General features: G+C 45.2%; 1 protein-coding gene across 1 annotated transcript in view; it reads left to right on the forward strand.

Moving 5' to 3' along the window:
- Nucleotides 1-22,205: 22,205 nt before the first annotated feature.
- The window catches only part of ACOT12 (acyl-CoA thioesterase 12), a 59,861-nt gene continuing 57,059 nt past the window's right edge, over nucleotides 22,206-25,007 (forward strand). The window contains exons 1-2 of the mRNA XM_075342021.1: nucleotides 22,206-22,478; nucleotides 23,314-23,383. Of these exons, the coding sequence (XP_075198136.1) occupies nucleotides 22,289-22,478; nucleotides 23,314-23,383 (260 nt within the window). The 5' untranslated portion in view covers nucleotides 22,206-22,288. The remainder of the gene's footprint in view (nucleotides 22,479-23,313; nucleotides 23,384-25,007) is intronic.

The raw sequence follows: 25,007 nt of genomic DNA on the forward strand, positions 1-25,007 counted from the left end.
GCAGGGGCGTCACATTCCCTCTTGGTCAAATCCAGCACATCCGCGGGCTGCAATTCAAACAGGTCATACTGCAGTTTTTACATGCAGAACATTAAACAGGTTAACATTATAAAACATTTTAAACATTTCTTCCCTTATGGGAGGCACATTTTCTTAAACGTTGCAACCTGGTTTCACCTTCCTTACCACCCGCCACCCAGAGTCTCTGGCACCAATGCTCAGTGCTTTCCCACCCAAGGTCCCTGGTGTCCTTTTGTTCCTGGATAAGCAAACAAAGTGGTAAAGTCCTGGAAGAGCGTCACCGGTTCCTGTGGTGATGGGGTCCTGGTTTGCTCCGCCACGGACCCTTCCAGCACCTGCCACTCTCCTGGGAACAGTCCTGTACAGCAGGCTTAACCAGGTTTAGCACACAATAGTGTAACTTATTTGCATTGAAAGTTTGTGTCACTTCCAGTCCTGTGACTCAGGTCCATGGTTAACTTTTCAAAGCATAACTTTTTACTGAAAATAACATTAACACAACATTCTGGTAGCTACCTGGTTCGAGCTACCATGGCTGCACCTGAGAACCGATCCCAGCTCCCTGGCTCTGGACATCCTCCTGACCTGGTCGATTCACTGCCGGATCCCCATCAGCGGATTGGGGTGCAGCCTGGTCACTGGCAACTTCTCTCATGGTTGTCGGATCTTCCAGGGCTGGGTCTCGTGGCGGCGCGGCCTGGTCCTTCACGGCCGGGGACGGAGGCAGTGTTGCGGCCTGGTCAGCAGCTGGGGATAGCACGGGTTCTGCTGGGGCCAGGGAGGTTTCTGTTCCTACTTGCTCCTGGCGCCACTCCTCATGCAAGGCCCGCACCTGTTCTGTCAACTCGCTCTCTTCCTTACGTCTGCTCACTACCGACTCCTTTCAAGCACCCTCCTTCTTCTCTCCTTCTTTCCTACTCTCATTCCGCTGACTACCCATACCCCCCCCCAGGCCACTTGCTCCTCCCCCAGGTGGCTGCCTATTCGCTAACAGTGTCCAGCCCTGTCACCTGGTTCTAAGTGTAAGTGTCCTGGTGTGTGTACTGACTGGCACAGTTATGTAGGGCCCGAGCTGTTACAGTGATGTTACCTTGTTTTGTGACACCTGGTTACCGTAGGGGCTTCACATATATATCTCACAGATTTTCTGATTTTCCATAATTTTTATTCATCAGGGTTTGAGCTTATGGTGTCCTGCCTGGTAAGAATAATCGGATTAATTCCATCAGTCAAGTGAATTAATTTCACCTTGAGTTTCCGCCTACAGAAACCCCCAGAAATTAGTTTTTATCTCAGGGATAAGCGACCAGCAACCATATGAGAGCTCTGGTTATCAAAGTCTTTCCAATATTAGGAGATCTCAAGTGGAGGACTACATGTGTGGTATGATATCCATATTACACAATGGGACATATGGACAGGGCTTATCTTCATGGCAAACATTACCTGTCTGGTAGACCATCCATGAAAGTGGCGGAGGCTCAAAATCTTGATCCCCATCACTACTGAAAATATGAGGCCCCACAAAATCTCCCTGCACTCCTATCTATTGCTTGAACAACATAAATAACAAAAAATAGTACACTGCCTAAAAATTCACTTTTACTAGGTATAACAAAATTGTAAAAATCAACAATGGATAGGATAAGCTTTTGCTACAGAGTGCAAGATCAAGCTACACAGTATTGTTCATGAAGTCTAGTCAAGGTAGGATTTTTACCTTAGATATAATACTAACAAAGTGCATAGTGCAAAAGTGCCATTGCCATTACATATATATGGTTACAAAGTACCAAATAGACAAAATCTGCTGAAAATAAGGGGGAGATCATAGAGGGCTATTAGCTTAAAGGGTATATAAATATACTGCTCAAAAAAATAAAGAGAACACCAAAGTACAAAAATCTTGTTTAAGTGTTCCCTTTCTTTTTTGAGCAGTATATATTGAACCCTATTTAATTAGCTCCCAACATATATCAGAAAAACAACTTGCAAATCAGCCCCGAAAGTGATGTAGGACTCACTAGGTGTGCATGTCAGCTGTTCTGTCCATCCCCGCTGCCCCAATGCACATTTCGTGGAGACTTATCAGGTCGTAACTGAGATAATGCCCATGGGTGGAGGGGACCCGCCAACCCCAGCGCCTAATTCAGCTAGATGTGCATCTGAGGACACACATCCAGCTGAAATTCATTGCTGTGCAGAGACCCGTTGGGTCCCACTCCCTGCACTGCAATACATGCTGCCGGCCTCCGTTTGGCGCTAATGTCAGTGTGTCCTGCCTGGGGCCACATATTAGTGATGTCATGCATCACTAGATCAGGCACATCAATATCAGCTGCTGGCCACTGCGCCATCTACAGTGGATGATGCCATGTGAAGTGGGAACCTAAAAACTGAGCAATTTTTTTTTTTTATTCTAATGAGCTAGAAGCAGAACAGAACAGCTAGAAGCAAAACGGGGACTGTACATACCAGGAAGGGGCCCAGGATAAGGATATATATATATATATATATATATATATATATATATATATATATATATATATACCAGAATGATGGACATATTTACCAGGGAGAGGCCCAGGATGGGGACAAATTTATCAAGAAGATGGGGGACATATTTACCGGGATGGGGGACATTAGTACAGGATGGGAGACACGTCTTTATAGGATTTAGAACGCTAGAAGGACCCAAATGTCTGACCAACATGCGGGGGAGGGGAGCCAGGTCCAAATTTTTCACTGTGGCTCTTTGGACTCTAGTTACACCACTGTACCCCTGGACATAAATATACTGCCTTGTTGAGAAAATTTTGGCATTCATTATACTAGTAATGGGAGCTCTTGGTGTCACTACTGTGGAGCTCTGGAACTGGCTCATGACCCTTAGTGTTTAATGTGGCTCTCAAGGTAAGAAAGGTTGGGGACCACTGCCATAGAGAATCCACCTCACAAGGTGAACCCATATCATACATTTTCATAAAGGATTATATAGCCATTTTGACATGAATTTTCAAAGTAAATACAACAGGCTCATCAGGTCTAAGAGATCTATTTGTACTATACATTTATGATGGAGAAATACCCATCAAACTTTTCACTTCAAACTAGCCTGGGTTTGCAATGCTGTGATCAAGATCAGCATAGCAAAACTGCAGCAATTTGCGGTAGAACTGCTTGCCGTTTTGATGCAGTTTCAATACGGTATATTTTTCACCATGTGGTCAAAAAATAGTAAATGTACCCTAATCGTTTTATACATACAAAAGATAATTAAGAACTTAAAGGGAACTTGTCAGATCTCCTGTGCACCCAGAACCACGAGCAGTTCTGGGTGCAAAACTAGAATCCCTCTCGACCAGTCTCAGCATATAGCGGCATATATAAACAAATATTTAGATAAAGTATATCTAAATATAATTTATGATATGCTAATGAGGGCAGTGACTAGTCTCAAGGGCGTTAGTTCCCTGGCTAGTTGGCCCACTTAGCATGTTAGCATGCCCCTGTGGGCGTACTAACATGCTTTACAATGCGTAATGTATGCTTTGGCAATGTGATACGAAACCGCACATAGACGTGGCTTTGTACCCATTAGCATTGGGTTCCTTTAATGCCAGGTGTATGCACCCTGGCCTCAAAGATGCTCACTGCCTGTGATTGGAAGTTGTCTGCACTTGCGGTCATGCGCACTACTCAGAAACCGGGTGTATGTCTCCTGGCTTCAGAGACGAGTAGTGCGCATGACCAGAAGTGCGGACGACTTCCGATCACAGAGAGTGTGCGCCGTTGAAGCCTGCGTGCATACACCTGGTGTCAAAGAAGCTCAGTGCTGATGGGTACAAAGCCATGCGCAGCTTTGTATCACGTTGCCATGACGCTGGGCATTCTAACATGCTAAGTGGGTCAACTAGCCAGGAAACTAATGCACTTGCGACTAGTCATTGCTCTAATTAGCATATCATGAACGATCTTTAGAAATACGTTTTCCAAGATCTGTTTATGTATGCTAGTAAATGCTGGAACAGTTAGGCAAGGCTTATAGATATTCACCCAGAACTGCTCGTGGTCCTGCGTGCATTTGGGACCTGACAGGTTCCCTTTAAAGGTCCAGCTCAATATACCTCTGCCTCTGGGAAAACAGCTGCATTTGTCCCTGGAAGCAACAGCTGAAACAGGGAAATGGTGGTATTATTGAGTGGCTGCTTAGATGGCCTCCTCCAGTACAGGCCTTGGTCAGACATCAGTCTAAACACAAAGGCTGTAGTGAAGATTAAACTATTAACTAGATTACATGTAAATCTGTCTTTTTGCATCTCAAAGTACATAACGTATCTAATGAGCTCACATTTCACACCGTGACTGGCTGAGAAGGCGATGAAATCTCATATGCGTGGAAAGTTCTCTCAAGATCCAAGAGGTCACCTTGGTACACCTACATGGATAAAGCTCAGGAAAACTTTTCTTACACAGAACAAGCAGCCATTTCAGTGCAAGTCTTATTTCTGTGGCAGGGCTACTGTGTCATTGCAATTACCGGACAATGGGCATTTGTGATAGATTATTACAAATATTTAATGGGGGAGATTTATCAAATTGCCTAGAAAAAAAAAGTCTTTGTTGCCCAATTTCAACCTATCACAACCAAGTATTCATTCTGTGTTCTTGAAAAATTAAACCTGTGCTGTCATTGGCTGCTATTAGCAACAACTAATCATTTTCCTTTGGACAGTTGTTATAATTGAACCAGTCGTCATAGCAAATAAACAATAGTTCTTGTGCCTTTAACTCTGGTAGATCCCTCAGTAATAGTCAAAGCTCTCACAGATCACAATATGTCTTCCATGGCTCACCCAATTGGCTAGAATTAGCACGATATATGGTACGATTGCCCACTGATATGGTTATGCCATGCTGAGGTGACTGGTATTGTATTGCTTCATTGAGTATTTATATTTCTATAAGCTTTTCCTTTTTTTTATTTTTTTTTAAGTCCTATAGCAAAGCTGTGGGAAAATACAGACTTTAAATGAAACAGCAAGGAACAGGATGCCCTTCCCCAAAACAAAAAAACCCCAAAACAAATAACATAAAAAAACCCTACGAAAACATGTACATTTTCAGAAAAATGTAAAAATAACATAAAAATACATATGAGAAACTTTCTGAAAACAGTATAGCATAATAGCCATTTTATTTACAAATATTAAAAATGAATTATAACAAAAGTTATTTTCATTTTTTTTTTTTTTCAAAATGTAGCAAGTTCTGGGTGTGTCTTTCTGCCATTTTTATCATAAACCTCTGAACATAATGAGGACTGCTACAAATGAAAATAAATAAAAAGAAAACTCCACTAAAAACGTGTAAAAAGAGTTTTTCCAAGTGACAGTTTGAGGTTTTTAGATGTTTGTTATTGGTGTATATACAATTTGTTAATTAATTATACAGTGTTTCCGCCCATATCCTGTCCACCGCCATTAACTTGAGAACGGCGGCAGCTATAGGCATAGAAGTAGTGTCTAGGTATAGTAAAGTAGTCATGTGCTACGCAATGAAACCACCATTTTTATCTTGAAAAACGAAGGAGATTGAGGGAAAAAAAGTGAATTAAAAAATTGTAGGGCATCATCGATTCAATACGAATCAACACCTTGCATACAGAAATGCTATGATATGAAACCCATGACCCCCCCCAAAACATTGAATGCTGGTCACGCATATGGCGCTCATTTAACTTTGATGCTCAAAGTGGCCACCGTCAGCTGCAATGCACATCTGGACTCTGGATAGCATACTGTATCTTGCTGCACGTTTTGCAATTTGGTAGGTGACACGTTTGCACAAGCATCTGTAATACGTCGTTGTAGGTTCTGCAATGTTGGCGGAGGGGTCGCATACATCTGCTGTTTGATGTGACCTGACAGAAAGAAGTCCAATGGGGTCAGCTCAGGTGAGCGTGGAGGCCACTCCACGCAGCCACCATACCCAATGACTTGTAGGAAGGTCTCCATGAGGTATCGCTTCACGTCCGCAGCCTTGTGAGTTTTACACGTTCTAATCATAGCATTTCTGTATGCAAAGGTGTCGATTCGTATTGAATTGATGATGCCCTACAACTTTATAATTCACTCTTTTTCTCTCTATCTCGTTCCGTTTTTGAGATAAAAATGATAACTCTGTTGCTTTTCACCAGGTGGCGCAATAGTTGGTTTCATTGCGTAGCACATGGCTACTTTACTATACCTAGACACCACTTCTATGCCTAGAACTTCCGCCGTTCTCAAGTGAATGGCGGTGGACAGGATATGGGTGGACACACTGTATACCTGTTGCATCGTAACATTTTCTCTGTATAGGATATAAATTAAGCATGTATAACACAATATACACAATAAACATACACATACTGTACAATCACCCCGAGCCGGAGAACATTTATACAGGCTGGTTATTATAAACATCTGCAGTGGTAGCTTATAGAAATCTCTTTGGTTTCACTAAAAAATGTAAGTAAATGAAAAAGAAAAATGACATCTTTCATACAAAGAATATAGTATAGTCATGTCATTCAAATCAATCATTACAAAATATATTGAGAAATGTGTGAAATCTGACACAAAAGGGAGCGCAAAGAAAAATAATAACAGAAATTACATTGTGAAAGGTAAAATATTTATTGGTAAATGAGAACATTTACAACATTATACACAGGTCTAGACACATAACTTGAGCCTATAAACTTAAAGGGGTAGTTCACCCATTTTTTTTTATTTTCTCTATCTCTGTAACTTACTATTTCAGTTGTCTTCTTAATTGCCTTCTATTTCCAGTTCTGGCACTGCGCAGCGCTATCCTCCTCGCTCAGTGACGATCACATGACCCCGGGTGCTGTGCTGTGGCCTCTGGCATCCGCTGATGTCAAGTCAACTTTCGGGTTCTGAAAGTTGACGTTACATCAGTAGCAGTAGTTGCCTCTGATCCTTAGTGACTGGGCTGTGGGTGGTGATCACCGCATGTCACAGCCCCGCATGAGAAGGATAGGAGGGTTTACTTACAATCCTGCAGCTGTGTGCGGGGTCGGCACCAGGAGCGAGAGGAGAGTAGGAGTCATGTCTGTCGGGTGAGTATATTTTCACACGGGGGTGGGAAAATGAGCAGAGCACAGAGTGCCACTACAAAGGATTATTGGAGTTGAAGGAACTGAACCCAGGAAGTCAGGAGAGACATCAGAGCTGGAGCCAGCAATGAGGATGTACTGCTAGAGCATGATAAAAGGTAATATTGATGAAATAACATAATAGATGTGTGGAGAGGCACATATTAGCAAGATTTATGAGGAAACATTTTTTTTGATAACTGGACAACTTCTTTAAAAAACATTACAAAGCTTTACGGCTCTTGGGATGTTCCCATTTCAAAATAGCCTATAATTTAATGGGATCCATACAAAAACCTGCAGCCTAGATAATGTAACCCAAAAACGGAAATTGTTGAATAGCGAACACACATTTTCCTAGCCTAGCGTAAAATTTATTGACTCTGAGAATTTCTAATTCTTGACTGACATGTTCCAAATGAGACCCAAAAACCTGTGAATGTATGAGAAAGTCATCAAGGGAAAAAATTACAAGTTTCCCTAACAAATGAGAAAACATCATTAACATAATGCTTGAATATTGCAAGCGCGTTAGTTAGACCGGATGGCATCACCAGATTTTCTAAGTGCTCCTTTGGCATATTAAACGCCATTTTTCCACTCATCTACCTCTCTGACCCAGATCAGATTATAGGCCCCTCTAAGGTCAAGTTTAGAGAAACATTTAGCACCAGCAATATGAATAAATATTTCAATAATGAATGGCATATGATATGGATCATGAACCATAATCTGGTTGAGCTCACAAAAGCCCAGGTATGGCCGTAATCCACCATTCTTCTATATGGACTATATTATATACTCCTTGACAGCTAATCTCTCAGGGCCTGACAAGTTATACAGTCTGCACTTGGGTAATTTTGCCCTGGTCTCAACATTATGGGGTCAAATTGAGATCCACAGTGTATTGCCACAAGCAAGTAAGTCACAACAAGTCAGAATCAGTTGGATTTCTTTTTTTACTTGTTTGTTGCAATCAAGGTACCTTGTGGTTTGCAATGCAATCCCATTCACTTGTGTTATGATCAATATTCAGTATTATATGGAGATATCCAAAAACAGGACTCAATATGGCGTTTGAATTGTATTCAGATAAGGGACTTTTTGATCATAAGACTTTCGAGATTCATGCGGACTTAGCTTAATATAAAATGATGAAACACATATACATATACAGTACATCTCAGAAGAAGCTTTTTTTTCCCATTTACCCAATAGAGGGAGTATATGTATTTTTGGCTCCTAACCAAATGACTTCTATAAATGTATTTAAACTTCCATCATTAAAGCAGTCATCTTTTCTACTCGGACCTGTGATCAGCTCTGGTCTATGGAGATAATATGATGCATGCCTGACAACTGACTCATGATTTGGAAAGCAGACGGGTTTCAGACATAGATGCATACTTGAATTGCATCACCCCAAATTATGCCCCCCTTATCACTTGTACTGTGCTGTAATGTAGGCGTGGCATACAGCGATCTTTAGTTACATAGCATGGGTTGCGGTCAAAGGTGCAGTATAGCCCTACCATAATGCCACAGCATTTTTTGCAAATAAAAAGAAACAATTAAAAAAAATTGTGCAGCAGATTTCGCATGATTTTCACCCTACACATTGCATGAATTTGGAATCATCATATTCAAAACTATTCCGTAAAATACGTACAACATAACATTTAGACCACATAGTGAATAAAGAAACAGAAAAACAGTGCCAGCATTGCTGGATTTTGTTCTCCCCCCCAAAAAAAACCAAACTGATAAATTAAGCTCTAAGAACATTACATCAGGACCTTTTCCCCATTCATTGGATGGATACCAAATTTATGTTTTTTCAGCCTCCTTCTGATATCTGATACATACAGTGGGTACAGAAAGTGTTCAGACCCCTTTAAATTTTTCACTCTTTGTTTCATTGCAGCAATTTGGTAAATTCAAAAAAGTTCATTTTTTTCTCAGTAATGTACATTCTGCACCCCATCTTGACAGAAAAAAAACGAAATGTAGAAATTTTTGCTGATTCTTTAAACAAGAAAAACTGAAATATCAGTCATAAGATTTCAGACCCTTTGCTCATTATTGAGTAGAAGCATCCTTTTGAGCTAGTACAGCCATGAGTCTTCTTGGGAATGATTTAACAAGTTTTTCAAACCTGGATTTTGGGTTCTCTGCCATTCTTCCTTGCAGATCCTCTCCAGTTCTGTCAGGTTGGTTGGTGAACGTTGGTGGACAGCCATTTTCAGGTCTCTACAGAGATGCTCAATTGGGTTTAGGTCAGGGCTCTAGCTGGGCCAGTTAAGAATGGTCACAGAGTTGTTCTGAAACCACTCCTTTGTTATTTTAGCTGTGTGCTTAGGGTCATTGTCTTGTTGGAAGGTGAACCTTTGGCCAAGTCTGAAGTCTAGAGCACTCTGGAAGAGATTTTCTTCCAGGATAACTCTTGGCTGCATTCATCTTTCCTTCAATTGCAACCAGTCGTCCTGTCCCTGCAGCTGAAAAACACCCCCATAGCATGATGCTGCCACCACCATGTGTCACTGTTGGGATTGTATTGGGCAGGTGATGAGCAGTGCCTGGTTTTTTCCACACATACTGCTTAGAATTATCACCAAAAAGTTCTAGCTTCATCTCATCAGACCAGAGATTCTTATTTCTTATAGTCTGGGAGTCCTTCATGTGTTTTTTTTGCAAACTGTATGCGGGCATTCATATGTCTTGCACTCAGGAGAGGCTTCCTTTGGGCCACTCAGACAAAAAGGCCCCAGTGGGGGAGGGCTGCAGTGATAGTTGACTTTGTGGAACTTTCTACCATCTCCTTACTGCATCTCTGGATCTCAGCCACAGTGATCTTGGGGTTCTTCTTTACCTCTCTCACCATGTCTCTTCTCCCACGATTGCTCAGTTTGGCTGGACAGCCAGGTCTAGGAAGAGTTCTGGTGGTCCTAAACTTTTTCCGTTTAAAGGGAACCAATCTTCAGGATTTTCATACATAAAATAAAGCCAGTGCTATACTGGCACTATCAGGCTGCTTATCTACATACCATTAGCGGTCAGCTTGGATGTTTAGGTTTTCAAATCCAGGAAAGTAAACTTTAAAAAAATCGCCAGCTACTTAAGTGACAAGTGCAACAGAGCAGATAATCTCTGGGTGGGTATTCATATGGATTCTCGCCCCCTGCCTGTTGTTCCTCTCGCTCTCTGTTCTCTATGCTAATGTTTTATTCATCTTTTTCATCACTATGATGGCATCGAAGTTGGCGCCTGCGCATAGCACTTATCTTTGGTGCCATCTTTGTGAAGACCCTGTTATTCTAGTCTTGCGGCTGAGAGGGTGGCGCATGCACCCTCATTTCTTCAGGTCTCGTTGTGACCGCGGGAGCGTGCGCGGTCATAATAGGAGTACAGAACAGCTGATCATAGCGATTAGCTGCAGAAGACCTGGGTGGCCCGGTGTCCTATCTCGGGCAACGCCGGGTACTACAGCTAGTGTATATATAAAACTTGAATGCTACATGGATATCCAAATGAAATCAGAATTTTCTAGTGCTCCTTTAGACGTGAATAGGTGAGCATCATCGGGAAGAAACTGGTGCATGCTACAATTTTTGTTCAGAATAATTGAAGATGCTTTCTGGTGCATACCTCCTGAACGTATGCTCCCGATAATGCCAGAGTCACACTTGCAAATCACTCATGCAAGTCTCACATCGCATCACTCGATGTGGCCACACACCCTCTGGACAGGAGCGGGTCAGCTGCATGTATTACTATGCAGCTGAGACGCTCCTGTCCGGAGAGTGTGCAGTCATGCCAGGCGATGCAATGCGAGACTCACGCGAATCACACACAAGTATGACTCCAGCCTTAAGTGCACAAACACACTGTTACGGGTGAACTGGCGGATTAGGATAAAGGTGGTGAATATCTCAATCGCCAGTTGGGGTCCACCATACTCCAAGATGGTAAAGAAGCTGATGGCAACCCGTAGGTCAGGCAGATAATACAGAATTAGGTGGCTCCGAAATAATATGAACCTAATCCAAGTTAGGCATCACTTGGACCAGGACTATTGTGAACCCTGTTCATGCCACAGGGTCCACACACCCAGACCAGGATCTGCCCTGTTAACACCACAGGTGTCCTGGGGTACACTGTCCGTGTGCGTAGGGGGCACACCGGGACAGTAGGAGCAGCAGCCGCAGCCCAGTTAATGCCACTGGCTGCTACAACAGGACAGGAACGATAGGAGGGAAGCGCAGCACCTGCCCTTAATGTGCCAAGTCACGAATCTTCGAGAGACAGGCACCGGACACCTAACCCTACCTACCGCTTCCAAAATTAGTGGCTATAGGCTGCAATGTGACTCAATAAATGTGCAAAGCATGAATGGAGAGCCCCTTTAACACCTAGGGTCTGCCACAAACCCGGTGTGAGCCACAATGGCTCCTCCAGGGGCTAATAATGGAGTGCCACATCATCAGTGACGTCACCAGCGGCCTATCCAGAACCGCCAAGTCACTGATGACACAAAGGCAGCACCGCACCTAACACCCTACCAGTCATCGTCTGATGACCAATGATGGGGTGCCAGGTCATAGGGGCTGTCCTCTGTGAGCCAGTCCGGAGTGGCCACATCATCAGGACACCACACCTGACTCTATCCAGCCTATCAGGGCCTGCCACCTCACGGCGGACATTCCCAGTCAAGTCCTTACCGGACTTAGCCTCTAATGCACTAAGTGCCTGAGTATGCTCAATAGCCTGAACTGAGGACTTAGCCTCAGGAATGGCACTATCAGGCTGAGCATGCTAACTAGGCGAAACAATGGACATAGGCTCTGGCTGGGGCAAATCGGCATGCGCTTGCGCCCTAGCCGCTTCTCCACACAGGCGTGGAGGAGGAAGCAGCCAGCTGGACGACCCGAGGCATGGCCAAAAATGTCGGCCAGCGCCTGGGTGTAGCAGGAACCACAGCAGGCTACTTGCGGCTATGGCGGTGCAGATTTGTAACACACAGTGGACTCAATTTATCAAAGCTTTCACACAAGAATGCTGGTGTAAAATCTTTGTAAAGTTGCAAAATTTACTAGTGTGGAAAATCACAGAGACATGTCTGACTTTGAGGCGAGTCAGATCAAAAATGGCAATCCTAGTCAGCGCGTCCATGAAAAAAATCGGACCACACTTGGATGACATTTGAATGCAGTCTGAGGCTTCTGCCACACTCACGTGAAATTCACGCACGTGCCGAGAGACACGTATTTTCCATGCGTGTTGCGTGCAGGTAAGTACGTGTCTCTGGTACGTGCGTGACACGTGTGTTCTACGTGTGCTATCCGCGATAGCACACGTAGAACCGGTAATTATCATACTCACCTGGTCCTTCCTGATGTCCGCGCTGCTGTCCGTGGTGCTGATCCTCGGTCTCCAGCCCTCCCGTCTCCCCGCTGCTGCTGCTGCCAGGCAGTGAAGTGAATATTCAATGAGAATAATGAGCGGCGGTCGGTAGCAAGAGGCAGCAGCGGCAGAGACAGGAGGGCTGGAGAAGGTGAGTTAATGTTTTTTGTTTTTTTCACTGACAAGTGTGTTTTCTCCGGCGCGTGTCACACGGGACCGCATCCACACTACACCCGTGTGGTACGGGTGCGGGCCGTGTGACACCCGTGCTGCCGGAGAAAACACTGACATGTCAGCGCTTTGAAAAACGCACACACGTACAAACGCACACGGACACACGTTCCGTGTGGTTTTACGTGTGTGTGCCTGCTACAATAGGGTAGCATTGGTTAACGTGTCTCCGTGCCGCCGGTACGTGTAAAAAATGACAAACACGTGCCGGCAGCACGGATGTGTGGCGCTAGCCTGAGTTTGACGGAATATCAAAACAAAGGAGAAGAAACTTTTTTTTTATTTCTGCACGTATAAGAAAAATATATGACACTTAGACCAAACTCTGATTAACGTCTGATCAGAATAATCGGCACTTTTTCCTCATACTGGGAAAAATCGGATGTGTGAATGAGCCTTTAGACTTCATTCAAAGGTCTATGCTTGTTGAGTTCAGGTCAGAAGACCCTTATTATTTTTTGTGTCACCATTCCACAGCTCAGCGATTATAATACATAAATAATAATAATAATTTTTATTTTTATAGCGCCAACATATTCCACAGCGCTTTACAATTCAGTGAGCGCATGTACAGACAATATGAGACAATACAAAATAACAAAATTCAGATACCAAGAGGAGTGAGAGCTCTGCTCGTAAAGAAATTAAAAGCACTGGTAGAATTTTTTCGTCCTATTCTTGAACACATTACCCTTCTTTCAGCTGTATCTTGGCCATGATGCAGCTGCAATATGTGATGTAAGCCTAATATATATATATATAAAACAAATTTGAGCAAAACAATTGCACATTGCTTCTATCCAAGGGTCTCAGCTTTTCACAGGTGGACCGGCCATTATTCCAGAGTCAGTGATCATCACATGTGCATTGATTGGAGTTTGATATAAGTCTGTGTGGAGATGATGTGAAGGGTTTGGCACCTTGTGGTGCCAACTGGATTTGTGTAGTCTCTTCAGTTACCAAAACAGGTCATAGTTGAGAGGTTTTGGAGGTTTCACGGTGTCTCTCACCCCAAATAACCTCCATTACATGGCCTGTTTTGGTAACAGGAGAGATGTTTTAGGAACTAGGACCCAGAATAAAATGAGTCGCTGACCTGCCCTGTATTTAATCCAGAATTCACAGGGAATGGCACATCTTTCTATACAATGCTGCGGGGTGCTGCAATAAGGAGGTGGTGAGACTGGCACAAAGTGTAAATTGACGACTGAAGAAAAATCATTGTATGCGAAAAAGGCTTCAAAAATGGACTGGAGGCTCCCTCACATCGGAGGAAGGTAATGTAGATTTCTGGGTTTATGTACGGATACCTGGAATCATGTTGCTTTTAGCTGTGAACCCATTTGTTTTATCATATAATATACAAAAAAACCCCACAAACAAACATTCTGCATAGAGTGGAGGGATAAAAAAGGGCAATTCTTTTATTTTTGGGGTTACATTTTTAGGTCAGTATGATAATGGCAATTCAAAATTGAACCTTTTTTTGTTAGTGGTGTGAATTTGAGACTAAAAAAACAGAAAAAACCCTGTTTTTGTGTGCAGAACTTTATTTTCCAGTTATGAAGTACATAAGATGTTTTGATTGCTTTTTATTTCAGCTTTTTGGGTACATTTCACCGAAAAATGACAATTTTTAATTTTTCAATCTTTTATTTCTTGGGGGGGGGGACATTTTAAATATGATTTAGGTCATTTGTTTTATTTAGCTCAGTCTGTTACGGACACATCAAATGTGTATACATTTTTATATTGTTTTCGAACAGAAAAAACGGATTTCAGCTTGTATTTTACAGGGTTTTTTTTTTTTACTTTTTGTTTTTTAATTCAGTTTTTAGGTGACTTGAAACTGCAATTGTTTGCTTGTTAAAACTATATACTGCAATATTAGTGTACCTATGGGGGCTCCATACACCCTGCATACATGTGACAAAAATTAACTTCACATCAAGGGGTTAAAGCTGATTTACATAAACTGGTTTGCCCTGCTGCTGAAATCTAAAACATTTTTACTTTGATTTTAGCCTTGAGTCACACTAGTGTATAGTATCCGATATGCGATACTAATGACCCTCGGCTCAGGCTGTGCTGCCAGTGAGAGCTGTGTCCTGCATCTGTGAGCCATTCTTGCAATGGAATCACAGCTGTGGAGGAGAGGGAGAGGGTAATTTCTCCATCTCAATTGTCAACCTCTGCGTATAACGCACTGCACTTGGATGTCATCAGAGTTCAGTCTGATGTTTCACTTACACTCATAGACATGTATGGGTGCGAGTGATAGGAGAGTCGCAGCATGCTATTTTTTTTTTTTTTTTCCTCAGTCCAATTAGGGCTGAGGAAAATCTCTCAGATCTGAGCTGCAGCATTTTCTTACGTGGGGCCGAGTGAAATGCCAGATTTTGTCACATTGCACTTGTGGCGCCCTGGACAAGCCAGGACGTCACAGGTACTACAACACACCCCACACCCGGGTTAGGCACAAAAGTCACACACCTAAATCCTTGTTGCCTCCCTCCAGGGGCTGATGTCCACACCAGGTGGGGTGGAGCCAGGCGGTTGGCCCCACCCACCAAGGAGTTCACAGTCCTGGAGGCGGGAAAGGAAGGGAGTTGAGTGAGGGAGAGTGGTAGTGGAGGAGCAAGAGCAGACTGACTGTGTCCGGGTACGTGGCCCGGGCACTCAAGAGCAAGGTTGGCAGACGGTGGTGACCGTCTGCAGGCGAGGCCGATTGACGCACAACCGGGAGGACCGGGGACGGGCGGTGGCCCGCCGGTACCGAACCGGGGAGCGAAGAGAAGCCAGCACCATTCGTCAGGGCCTACGGACCCCGACCAGGCTTGGAGTCGCCGTTAAACCAGTAAAATCCGTCAGCGATGGGAACCTCCGGGGTTTCTCAGCAGCAAAGACCCGACTGAAGGCAACCGCTCAACCGTGAAGGGAAATACAGCTACCGCCACAGCTAGAGTTCCCAGGGCCAGCGCCTGCGGGCAAAAAGGAGCTCCTCTGGCAAATACACCACTGGGGAGCTGGTTACCGGTAGGAAGCAATCGGAGCCGAAAACACATCACAGGTGCAGGGAGAGAGTCACCGCCAACCTACCGGGAGTGACCACCGCAGCCGGCTGCGGGACCCGTCCATCCAGCCGTTTGTTTTACCAGAGACTCAGTGTACGTTATTGGCTGAGTGAGTACTACCGTGCCATCTGGAACTGCGCTGCCCCCGCGACCCTGCACCTCGCCAAACCCCGCCATCCACCTTACAGTCCCCATCACCGGGCCCCGGGACCACCAAAATCCCCTACCCACGGAGGGGAGAGAAACATCTCGGATGCTCCCTGTCATCGCTCCCGGGATCCCCGTCCACAGCAGCGGTGGTGCCCCCAACCTCACCACAAACCGTGGGTGGCATCACGGACTAAATCCCCAAACCAAGCCACCCCTTTCACTCACGGGCGAGGAGCGCCGCTCAAGTCCCCGGATCCGGCCCATCGCTCGAGCCACCGAGCAGCAGCAGAGCCGGACCCGAGCGTGGTGAGCGCAGCGTCCCCTCCCTGCCCGTGACACACTCGTGCGAGTCATATGCCAGGGTGATTCTACCTGCAGGCTAAGCTCACGCTAGTGTATGAAAAATCATCCCTCTCTCATAAAATGGATGTTTTTCTGTAATGGTAGATTGTCTCATCTATGTTTTTCTTTTTAATTTTTTTCCTTGTTTTTACGTATACAGTTAAAAAAACCCTAAAAATAAAAGCCTAGTGCAGTTTCTTATATAAGCCGTTTCAGAGACAGTCTACCTGGCTGCTATCAATGCTGCCAGTGGTTTCCCTGACACATTCCCTAAGGCCACGTGCACACGTTGAGTATTTGGTCAGTTGTTTACCTCAGTATTTGTAAGAAAAACCAAACAAATTAGCAATTTATTCTTGCATTGTGACCCGTAATATATCAAACAGTGTGTCACAAGGCTAAAATTCTAGTTAAGAGGACGTGTTGTCAGGTCAAAAGTGGACCGTGTGTTTTTTTTTTTTGTTTTTTTTTTTTTTGGATGTCTGTTTAGACTGCTCTGCATTATTACCTTGAAGGCGACCACAAATAGCACTACATGGGAAGACCTGTGGAACCATATGATGGGTTTACAAAACAACCTGAATACTCAGGGGAGTGGCAGTGATGGAATAAGAGAAAAAATCTGGCCTTTAAAGATCTTGTGACAAGTCCTCTTTAAGAATTGGTGATTGCCAGCTCTCCGGGTAGGGGCATACATATCATTGGTGCAGCCGCACAGAGACTCAAGAGATTTCGGGGCCTATTGCTAACTTGAAAGCAGGTGGAATTGTGAATTTTGATGAGTTATTGGACTGAAAAGGGCCCATATACTGTTCTTGCACAGGGGCCCTCTTCTGTCGGTGTCCACCAGTGTCTCCGGCACATGGTGCCAAACAATGAAAAGTTGCGTCCATAGGCTTCTACTTTTGTACTTCAGTGATTTGTAGCTTTTGCTATACACTATATCCATATTCATCATGTTGAAAAGTGATGACCTAAACTTGCCCCATTATACACAGTGAACATACATAGGACATGCGTATAGAACCTTTTGATATGAAAAATAATGTATCGGACACAGTAGCGGTCTATTGAACATGTATAATTGAGCACACTTGTATAATATTATGCTGTAACATAGTGAATATAATACACAACACATATGTAAAAGGTAGCAAGAAATACGGAGCAAAATTGTTATATCCCAATACAATGTGTTCATTAAGGATTGTGTACGGTATACTGTGCATGTAATATATAATATACTATTGCTTAGTATTTATCGTTTGTTACATTGCATTTACAATATTATGTATACATCAGGGTTGGACAGACAATTGGTGCACGCAAAGCAGCCACACAGGGGTCAAAGCGATAAGGGGGCCCACTTCTGGTATAAGGGGTATAAAATTCTCACTGCACTTTCAGAGTTTAGTATTTTATAAGCAGGGCCGTAACTACCGCGGTCGCAGCGGTCGCGATTGTGACCGGGCCCGGGAGGTTAGGGGCCCGCGGCCGCCCGGCAGATCAGCAGCCAGCTCCTTTCTGTGAGAAGAGCTGCATTGTTCTGCCGCTGACCACGTGGCGCGGCGGCCGCTATATGACCCGGTCGCCGCCGCTGACACCGGGCCCCCCTGCCTGGTGTCAGCGCTCCCGTCACTCACCGTGCTCCGGTCACCGCGCACTGCTTTGATATTGCATAGAGCAGCCGGCACAGTTCTATGCATCATCCGTCTTCCCCCCCGTGCCTGCGCGGTGACGTCACTTCTGTGCGACTGCTATGTGTGGTCAGAGCACAGGAGGATGCCGACCGGAGCCACGGGGGAATGAGGAGAGAAGTGAGGACGGGCAGCGGTGAAACAAGTAGAGGTGAGGACAGAAATGTGGTGGAAGGAGAAGAGAGGTGAGTACTTGTTTTTAGAAAAAAATTTTTTATAAATCAGTGCGTACACGGGGAAGGCTGGCTGCAGGACACATGGAGTCCTTGGAGGGGGCCTGGCTGCAGGACACATGGAGTCCTTGGAGGGGGCCTGGCTGCAGGACACATGGAGTCCTTGGAGGGGGCCTGGCTGCAGGACACATGGAGTCCTTGGAGGGGGCCTGGCTGCAGGACACATGGAGTCCTTGGAGGGGGCCTGGCTGCAGGACACATGGAGTCCTTGGAGGGGGCCTGGCTGCAGGACACATGGAGTCCTTGGAGGGGGCCTGGCTGCAGGACACATGGAGTCCTTGGAGGGGGCCTGGCTGCAGGACACATGGAGTCCTTGGAGGGGGCCTGGCTGCAGGACACATGGAGTCCTTGGAGGGGGCCTGGCTGCAGGACACATGGAGTCCTTGGAGGGGGCCTGGCTGCAGGACACATGGAGTCCTTGGAGGGGGCCTGGCTGCAGGACACATGGAGTCCTTGGAGGGGGCCTGGCTGCAGGACACATGGAGTCCTTGGAGGGGGCCTGGCTGCAGGACACATGGAGTCCTTGGAGGGGGCCTGGCTGCAGGACACATGGAGTCCTTGGAGGGGGAGCCTGCAGCCCAAGGACTCCATGTGTCCTGCAGCCAGGCCCCATGGAGGCCCTGGGGGAGGGTTCCAGCATGACTCATAGAGGCCTGGGAAGGGGCTGGCTGCATGACACGTGGAGGGCCTGGGAAGGGGCTGGCTGCATGACACGTGGAGGGCCTGGGAAGGGGCTGGCTGCATGACACGTGGAGGCCCTGTGGGGGCTGGCTGCATGACACGTGGAGGCCCTGTGGGGGCTGGCTGCATGACACGTGGAGGCCCTGTGGGGGCTGGCTGCATGACACGTGGAGGCCCTGTGGGGGCTGGCTGCATGACACGTGGAGGGCCTGGGAAGGGGCTGGCTGCATGACACGTGGAGGCCCTGTGGGGGCTGGCTGCATGACACGTGGAGGCCCTGTGGGGGCTGGCTGCATGACACGTGGAGGCCCTGTGGGGGCTGGCTGCATGACACGTGGAGGCCCTGTGGGGGCTGGCTGCATGACACGTGGAGGCTGGCTGCATGACACGTGGAGGCCCTGTGGGGGCTGGCTGCATGACACGTGGAGGCTGGCTGCATGACACGTGGAGGCCCTGTGGGGGCTGGCTGCATGACACGTGGAGGCCCTGTGGGGGCTGGCTGCATGACACGTGGAGGCCCTGTGGGGGCTGGCTGCATGACACGTGGAGGCCCTGTTGGGGCTGGCTGCATGACACGTGGAGGCCCTGTGGGGCTGCATTATAAACATGAAGGACACCTTATACATGGACTATATGGGTGCATTATATATGGAGGAGTATGGGGCTGCATAATACAATATGAAGGTTTATGGGGCTGCATTGTAATACATATAGGACTATGGGGGCTACATTATAATATATGGCGGACTATGGAGGCTACTTTATACATGGATGACTATGGCGGTGTGTTATAAAACATGGAGGACTGTGGTGCAGTATAATATATGGAGAACTATGGGTGAATTATAATACATGGAGGACTATGGGAAATTCATTATACATGGAAGACTATGGAGGTGCATTCTAATATATGAAGGGTTATGTGGGACCCTTTATACTATATGGAAGGCTATGTAGGGGCCATTATAGTATTTGGAGAACTAATATACGAGGGGGGACAAAGATACAAGGATGGGAATGTTTTGTGCTGAGGGAAAAAGGCTCTTTCCCTCAGCACCCAGCTTTCCCATGCTCTGCTGTACATCTCTCAGCACCCAGCTTTCCCATGCTCTGATATGGGAAAGCTGGGTGCCGAGGGAAAGATGGATATCAGAACATGGGAAAGCTGGGTACCGAGGACAAGATGGATATCAGAACATGGGAAAGCTGGGTACCGAGGACAAGATGGATATCAGAACATGGGAAACCTGGGTGCTGAGGTTAAGAGCCAAGAGTCAGTTATCCTGTACCCAGAGTGTCAGTGTCATTATCCCGTACCCAAAGTGTCGGTGTATGTGGAGGGGGGGCCCCGGTCCAAATTTTGCACCAGGGCTCGTTAACCCCTTAACGACCGCGGGCCGTTAAATTACGTCCTAGCGGTCATAACGTTACTGCCCGCGGTCTCCTGGCAGCAGCTTGCTGCGATCGGCGCACATCTCAGCTGATTTTCACAGCTGAGATGTGTGCCTGCTAGGCACGAGCAGAATCGTTATCTGCTCGTGCCGTTTAACCCCTGTAATGGCGGTCAATATGTGACAGCGCCATTATAAACGCGATCGCGGTAAAGTTTTACTTACCGCCCGATACCGGAAGTCACGTGACATGATTACGTGACTTCCGATGGTTGTCATGGTAGCACAGGGTCATGTGATGACTCCTGTGCTAGACATGAACTACTTTCACTTTCTCTTTCCACGGCGGCCAGGGAAGCAGAAAGTGCACGTATCTGCTGTTTACAGCTGTGTAGCTGTGATCAGCAGATAGTGCAGAGCGATCGGATTGCTGATCGCAATAGCCCCCTAGGGGGACTAGTAAAATAAAAAAAAAGTAAAAAAGTTTTAAAAAATTAAAAAAAAACAAAAAAACAAAAGTTCAAATCACCCCCCTTTCGCCCCATTGAAAATTAAAGGGTTAAAAAATAAAAAATATACACACATTTGGTATCCCCGGGTTCAGAAACGCCCGATCTATCAAAATATAAAATCAATTAATCTGATCAGTAAACGGCGTAGCGGCAAAAAAATTCCAAACGCCGAAATGACTTTTTTTGTCGCCACAACTTTTGCGCAAAATGCAATAACAGGCGATCAAAACGTAGCATCTGCGCAAAAATTGTACCGTTAAAAACGTCAGTTTGAGTCGCAAAAAATTAGCCGTCACTGAGCCTCAGATCCCGAAAAGTGAGAATGCTATGAGTCACGGAATATGGCGTAAAACGTGCGCCACTTTTTTCAGACAAACTTCCGAATTTTTTTTAACCCCTTATATAAAAGTAAACCTATACATGTTTGGTGTCTACGAACTCGCACTGACCTGAGGCATCACACCCATACATCAGTTTTACTATACAGTGAACACAGTGAATAAAATATCTCAAAAACAATAGTGCTATTGTACTTTTTTTGCAATTTTTCTGCATTTGGAATTTTTTTGCCATTTTCCAGTACACTATATGGTAAAACCTATGGTTTCATTGAAAGGTACAGCTCGTTCCGCAAAAAATGAGCCCTCACATGACCATAGTGACTGAAAAAAAAAAAAAAAGTTACGTCTCTTAGAAAAAAAATGGCGAAAAAAAAAACGGAAAGCGAAAAATCGGCCGGTCGTGAAGGGGTTAAACGCTAGTTACGCCACTGTTTATAAGTATAGTTCACAAGCGATCCTGTAGTTTTAGTATGTGGTATTACAGCTTTTTTGTGTGCTTTACGATTTGGTGTACAGTTTGCAGTCTTGTACATTAGTATTAGTATACAATGAATGTCAGTATTGTAGGATGTATGTGGTGCAGTGTACATTGCACTCTTGCCTTATGTAGTATAGATATGGATTCTTTGGAGTATATTGTACAGAATACAATCACTGGAGCCTGTAGTATTTTCATCTCGGTCAATACGATCCTCTGCTGCCCTAAGACTACAGCAGAGTATTAATGAGAAGTGAGAATGGAAGGCAAGGTGTGGCTACGTGCCACCTGGGAAAGCTGCCAGCCTGCTGCCTGACCCTGGTACTGTGGTCCACTCATGTGACCTGGTGCACTTTGTATCAGCTGCTGGAAAGTGTGCCAGTACCTGCTGCACAGTGCATCCTGCAGCACTCCCATCACATTCTCTTCCATGCCAGTCCCCAGCGCAGGCAGCTGCTCCCCCCACACTCCTGCTCGCTCCACACTTGCTACTGTATCTTCTTGCTGTTCACAGGTCCTGGACTCGGCTCCCGACCCCCAGGCAGCTCCTGCAGAAGTTTGTGACCGTGACCCGCATGCTGCTCTCTGGAGAGCCGGCTGATGCCGCAGGAGCCCCCCGGAGAGAGGGCACAGCCCTGACCTCAGGCTATGAGATGGGGGAGGTGCAGATGTGCCACACTGTGTACCCCTGGCACTCCAACCACTTGGGAGAGCTGAGTGCTGGACAGCTCCTCACCTGGATTGATACCACAGCCTGTCTGGCAGGTAGGAACAGAAACTGCTGGAATATAGAGGATAATTGGGGTGATTTCCTATTCCCAAGTGTCTGGTTATTATTAGATGTAATCTTGTTCTACTCGCAACCTTTATTTTGTTTTGTTATTATTTTATTATTATTATTATTATTATTATTATTATTATTATTATTAATTATTATTATATATATTTTTATATAATATATTTATTTATATTATATATTATTATATATATATATATATGCTGTAATACGGGTGAGTAACTCCTCTTTAGCAGGAAAGGGGGACACTAAATATCTCTAAAAGAACAGGGCATGATGTGGACACATGATAGGGATATGGTGCGAGTTGCTATGAAAGTGAATGGGTGGAGATTACATAGCATTTAAATTAACTTTTTATGAGTTCATTGCATCTAAAATAAGTGAAGTTTGCAAAAAGTTTATTACAAATTGCCCACTTTTTCTTTACCGTAGCATCTATGTAAACCTGTGTGTCCATCCTTACAGATAGCATCAACCCTTGTGTGTAATTTAATCCTTTTGTCGTACTGCAAACTGTTCCCTACTTTATTGTTCACCTATCACATTAGTCTTAGCCAGAATTAGGGGACAAATAGAAGGGGAAATGATTGTAACATCTGACTACACAGGAGTCTGTAGTCTGTTACCATGGCGACATGTATACTCCCTGTTCTTGGCTTTGGTGACCAATGGCTGATAAATGTCTAGAGCGTTTCTCTGCCATTGGCACCTTCTGTTCTTGTATATTTGTATTGTATTCTGCCTGATGATGTGATCTGTTTATAAGGTGTTATTGTGACTGGTGTCCGTTTTCGTTTTCAGCTGAGAGACATGCCGGGGTGGCCTGTGTTACAGCATCTGTGGATGACATACAGATCGAGGAGACGGCCAGGTACTGGTCAGAGTTTACAATAAGGACATTCTGTGCTTTATAACCTGTGGTTGCCATTAGATGTTTATTGCTGTAAAGTTCAAGGTTCATTTGGGGAGAAAAAAAACCCTTGTCCAACATCTGTCTAATGTCTGTGTGTGATGAATGTAAACTCTGCTTAGGGAGAGATGCATTAATGGTGTCGTCTTAAAAGAAAAAATCCATTTAAATATTTGAAATATAAATCTGGCCCTGTTCATTAAAGCTATTGGAGAGTTCTGGCATAAAACAGCTTTGCAAATTCTCAATCTTGGCGCAGTGGTAGATTGTGCTAAAATATTTTGACTTGTGGCACTCTCACGCCATTATCACCAGCTTCAACAAAGTGGGCAGAGCTGGGGTAGGATTGGGGCGTGTGAATACTCTCATCGTATTCATGACGAGCAGCACCGTTCCTTACACCGCAAACTTATTCCATTCTCTGACTGGAGGAGGATTTGTGCCGAGGTACGGATACTCCTGATTGATGAAGAAGCATGCCTGAAATACGCCGGTCTTGATGGATTGAAACAATAAAACTTAATAGAATACTTTTATTAGCAAAGGTCTCTCAATCTCCAAATGTTGGTCTGTCCCGGCTGCAATTTCTCTAGTGTGTTAATGAAGGAAGGCACGGGGGCCGCGCTGTATGGGCGCGGAGCACCTTCACCAAGGAGGATGTGTGCGGGTGGGACTTCTGGTGGCGTGTGCGATACTTACTGGCTTCTTCAGGCTGGTGTACATCACCCCAATGCCAGTCCTCATTGTAGATGAAATAGTAACCCACGCAACAACAGAGTTTATTCTTCAGAGTTATGACAGATATGGCCTTCTCACTGTTTTGGCTCGGTTTCTGGGTATACTGTCTTGATCTGTCCCCCACAATCTTGGAACTCATACTCAAGCTGCCGAGTCTCTGTTCCCGCCCCCTCTCCTTTTATATCTTTGTCCGCTTTTGGGCCCCCATGGCTGTCTAGTTGCAAGACTTCTCTGAGCCCGCCAGGGTGAGCCATAGGCTCTGGACCTCACAAGGTGACCTCACTGTTCTGACACTGCAGCCATGTCTTCGCTTACACGAACCCTATCCTTCCCCTACCTTGGCAAACTGCCCTGTCTCTGCTACATCGGGAACCTATACTCAGCAGCATTACATATTAACACCCTTTTATAATAATGAACACCATATAATACATTTAGTATAAAACACTTTTCGCAGTAAAAGTAGCATAAAACAGTGATTAGACTTGACCATCTCTACATTAGACACAAGGAAGCGCTTCCAGTGCTGGAACATCAGAGATGTGTGGGAAGTAAACTGGCTCGTTTTAAAAGCTGAAGACGAGCTCTGTTCGCTATCACAGCCGGTGCATAGACAGCAGTGAGCTGGAAAATAAAATAAGGAAAACCTAAAGGGAATCTGTCACCAGGTTTTTGCTACCCTGGCTGAAAGCAGCATGGTGGGTAAGATGCAGAGACCCTTATTTCAGTATTGTCACTTACTGGGCTGATTGCCACATTTTTGATCACTGTTATCTTCTCCAAATCTGCCAGTTCTCTGGATACTGAGCTCTGCATAATCCCACCTACACCATTAATAGACTTTTCT

This window comes from Anomaloglossus baeobatrachus, chromosome 1, assembly GCF_048569485.1.
Source record: "Anomaloglossus baeobatrachus isolate aAnoBae1 chromosome 1, aAnoBae1.hap1, whole genome shotgun sequence".
Taxonomy (NCBI): domain Eukaryota; kingdom Metazoa; phylum Chordata; class Amphibia; order Anura; family Aromobatidae; genus Anomaloglossus; species Anomaloglossus baeobatrachus.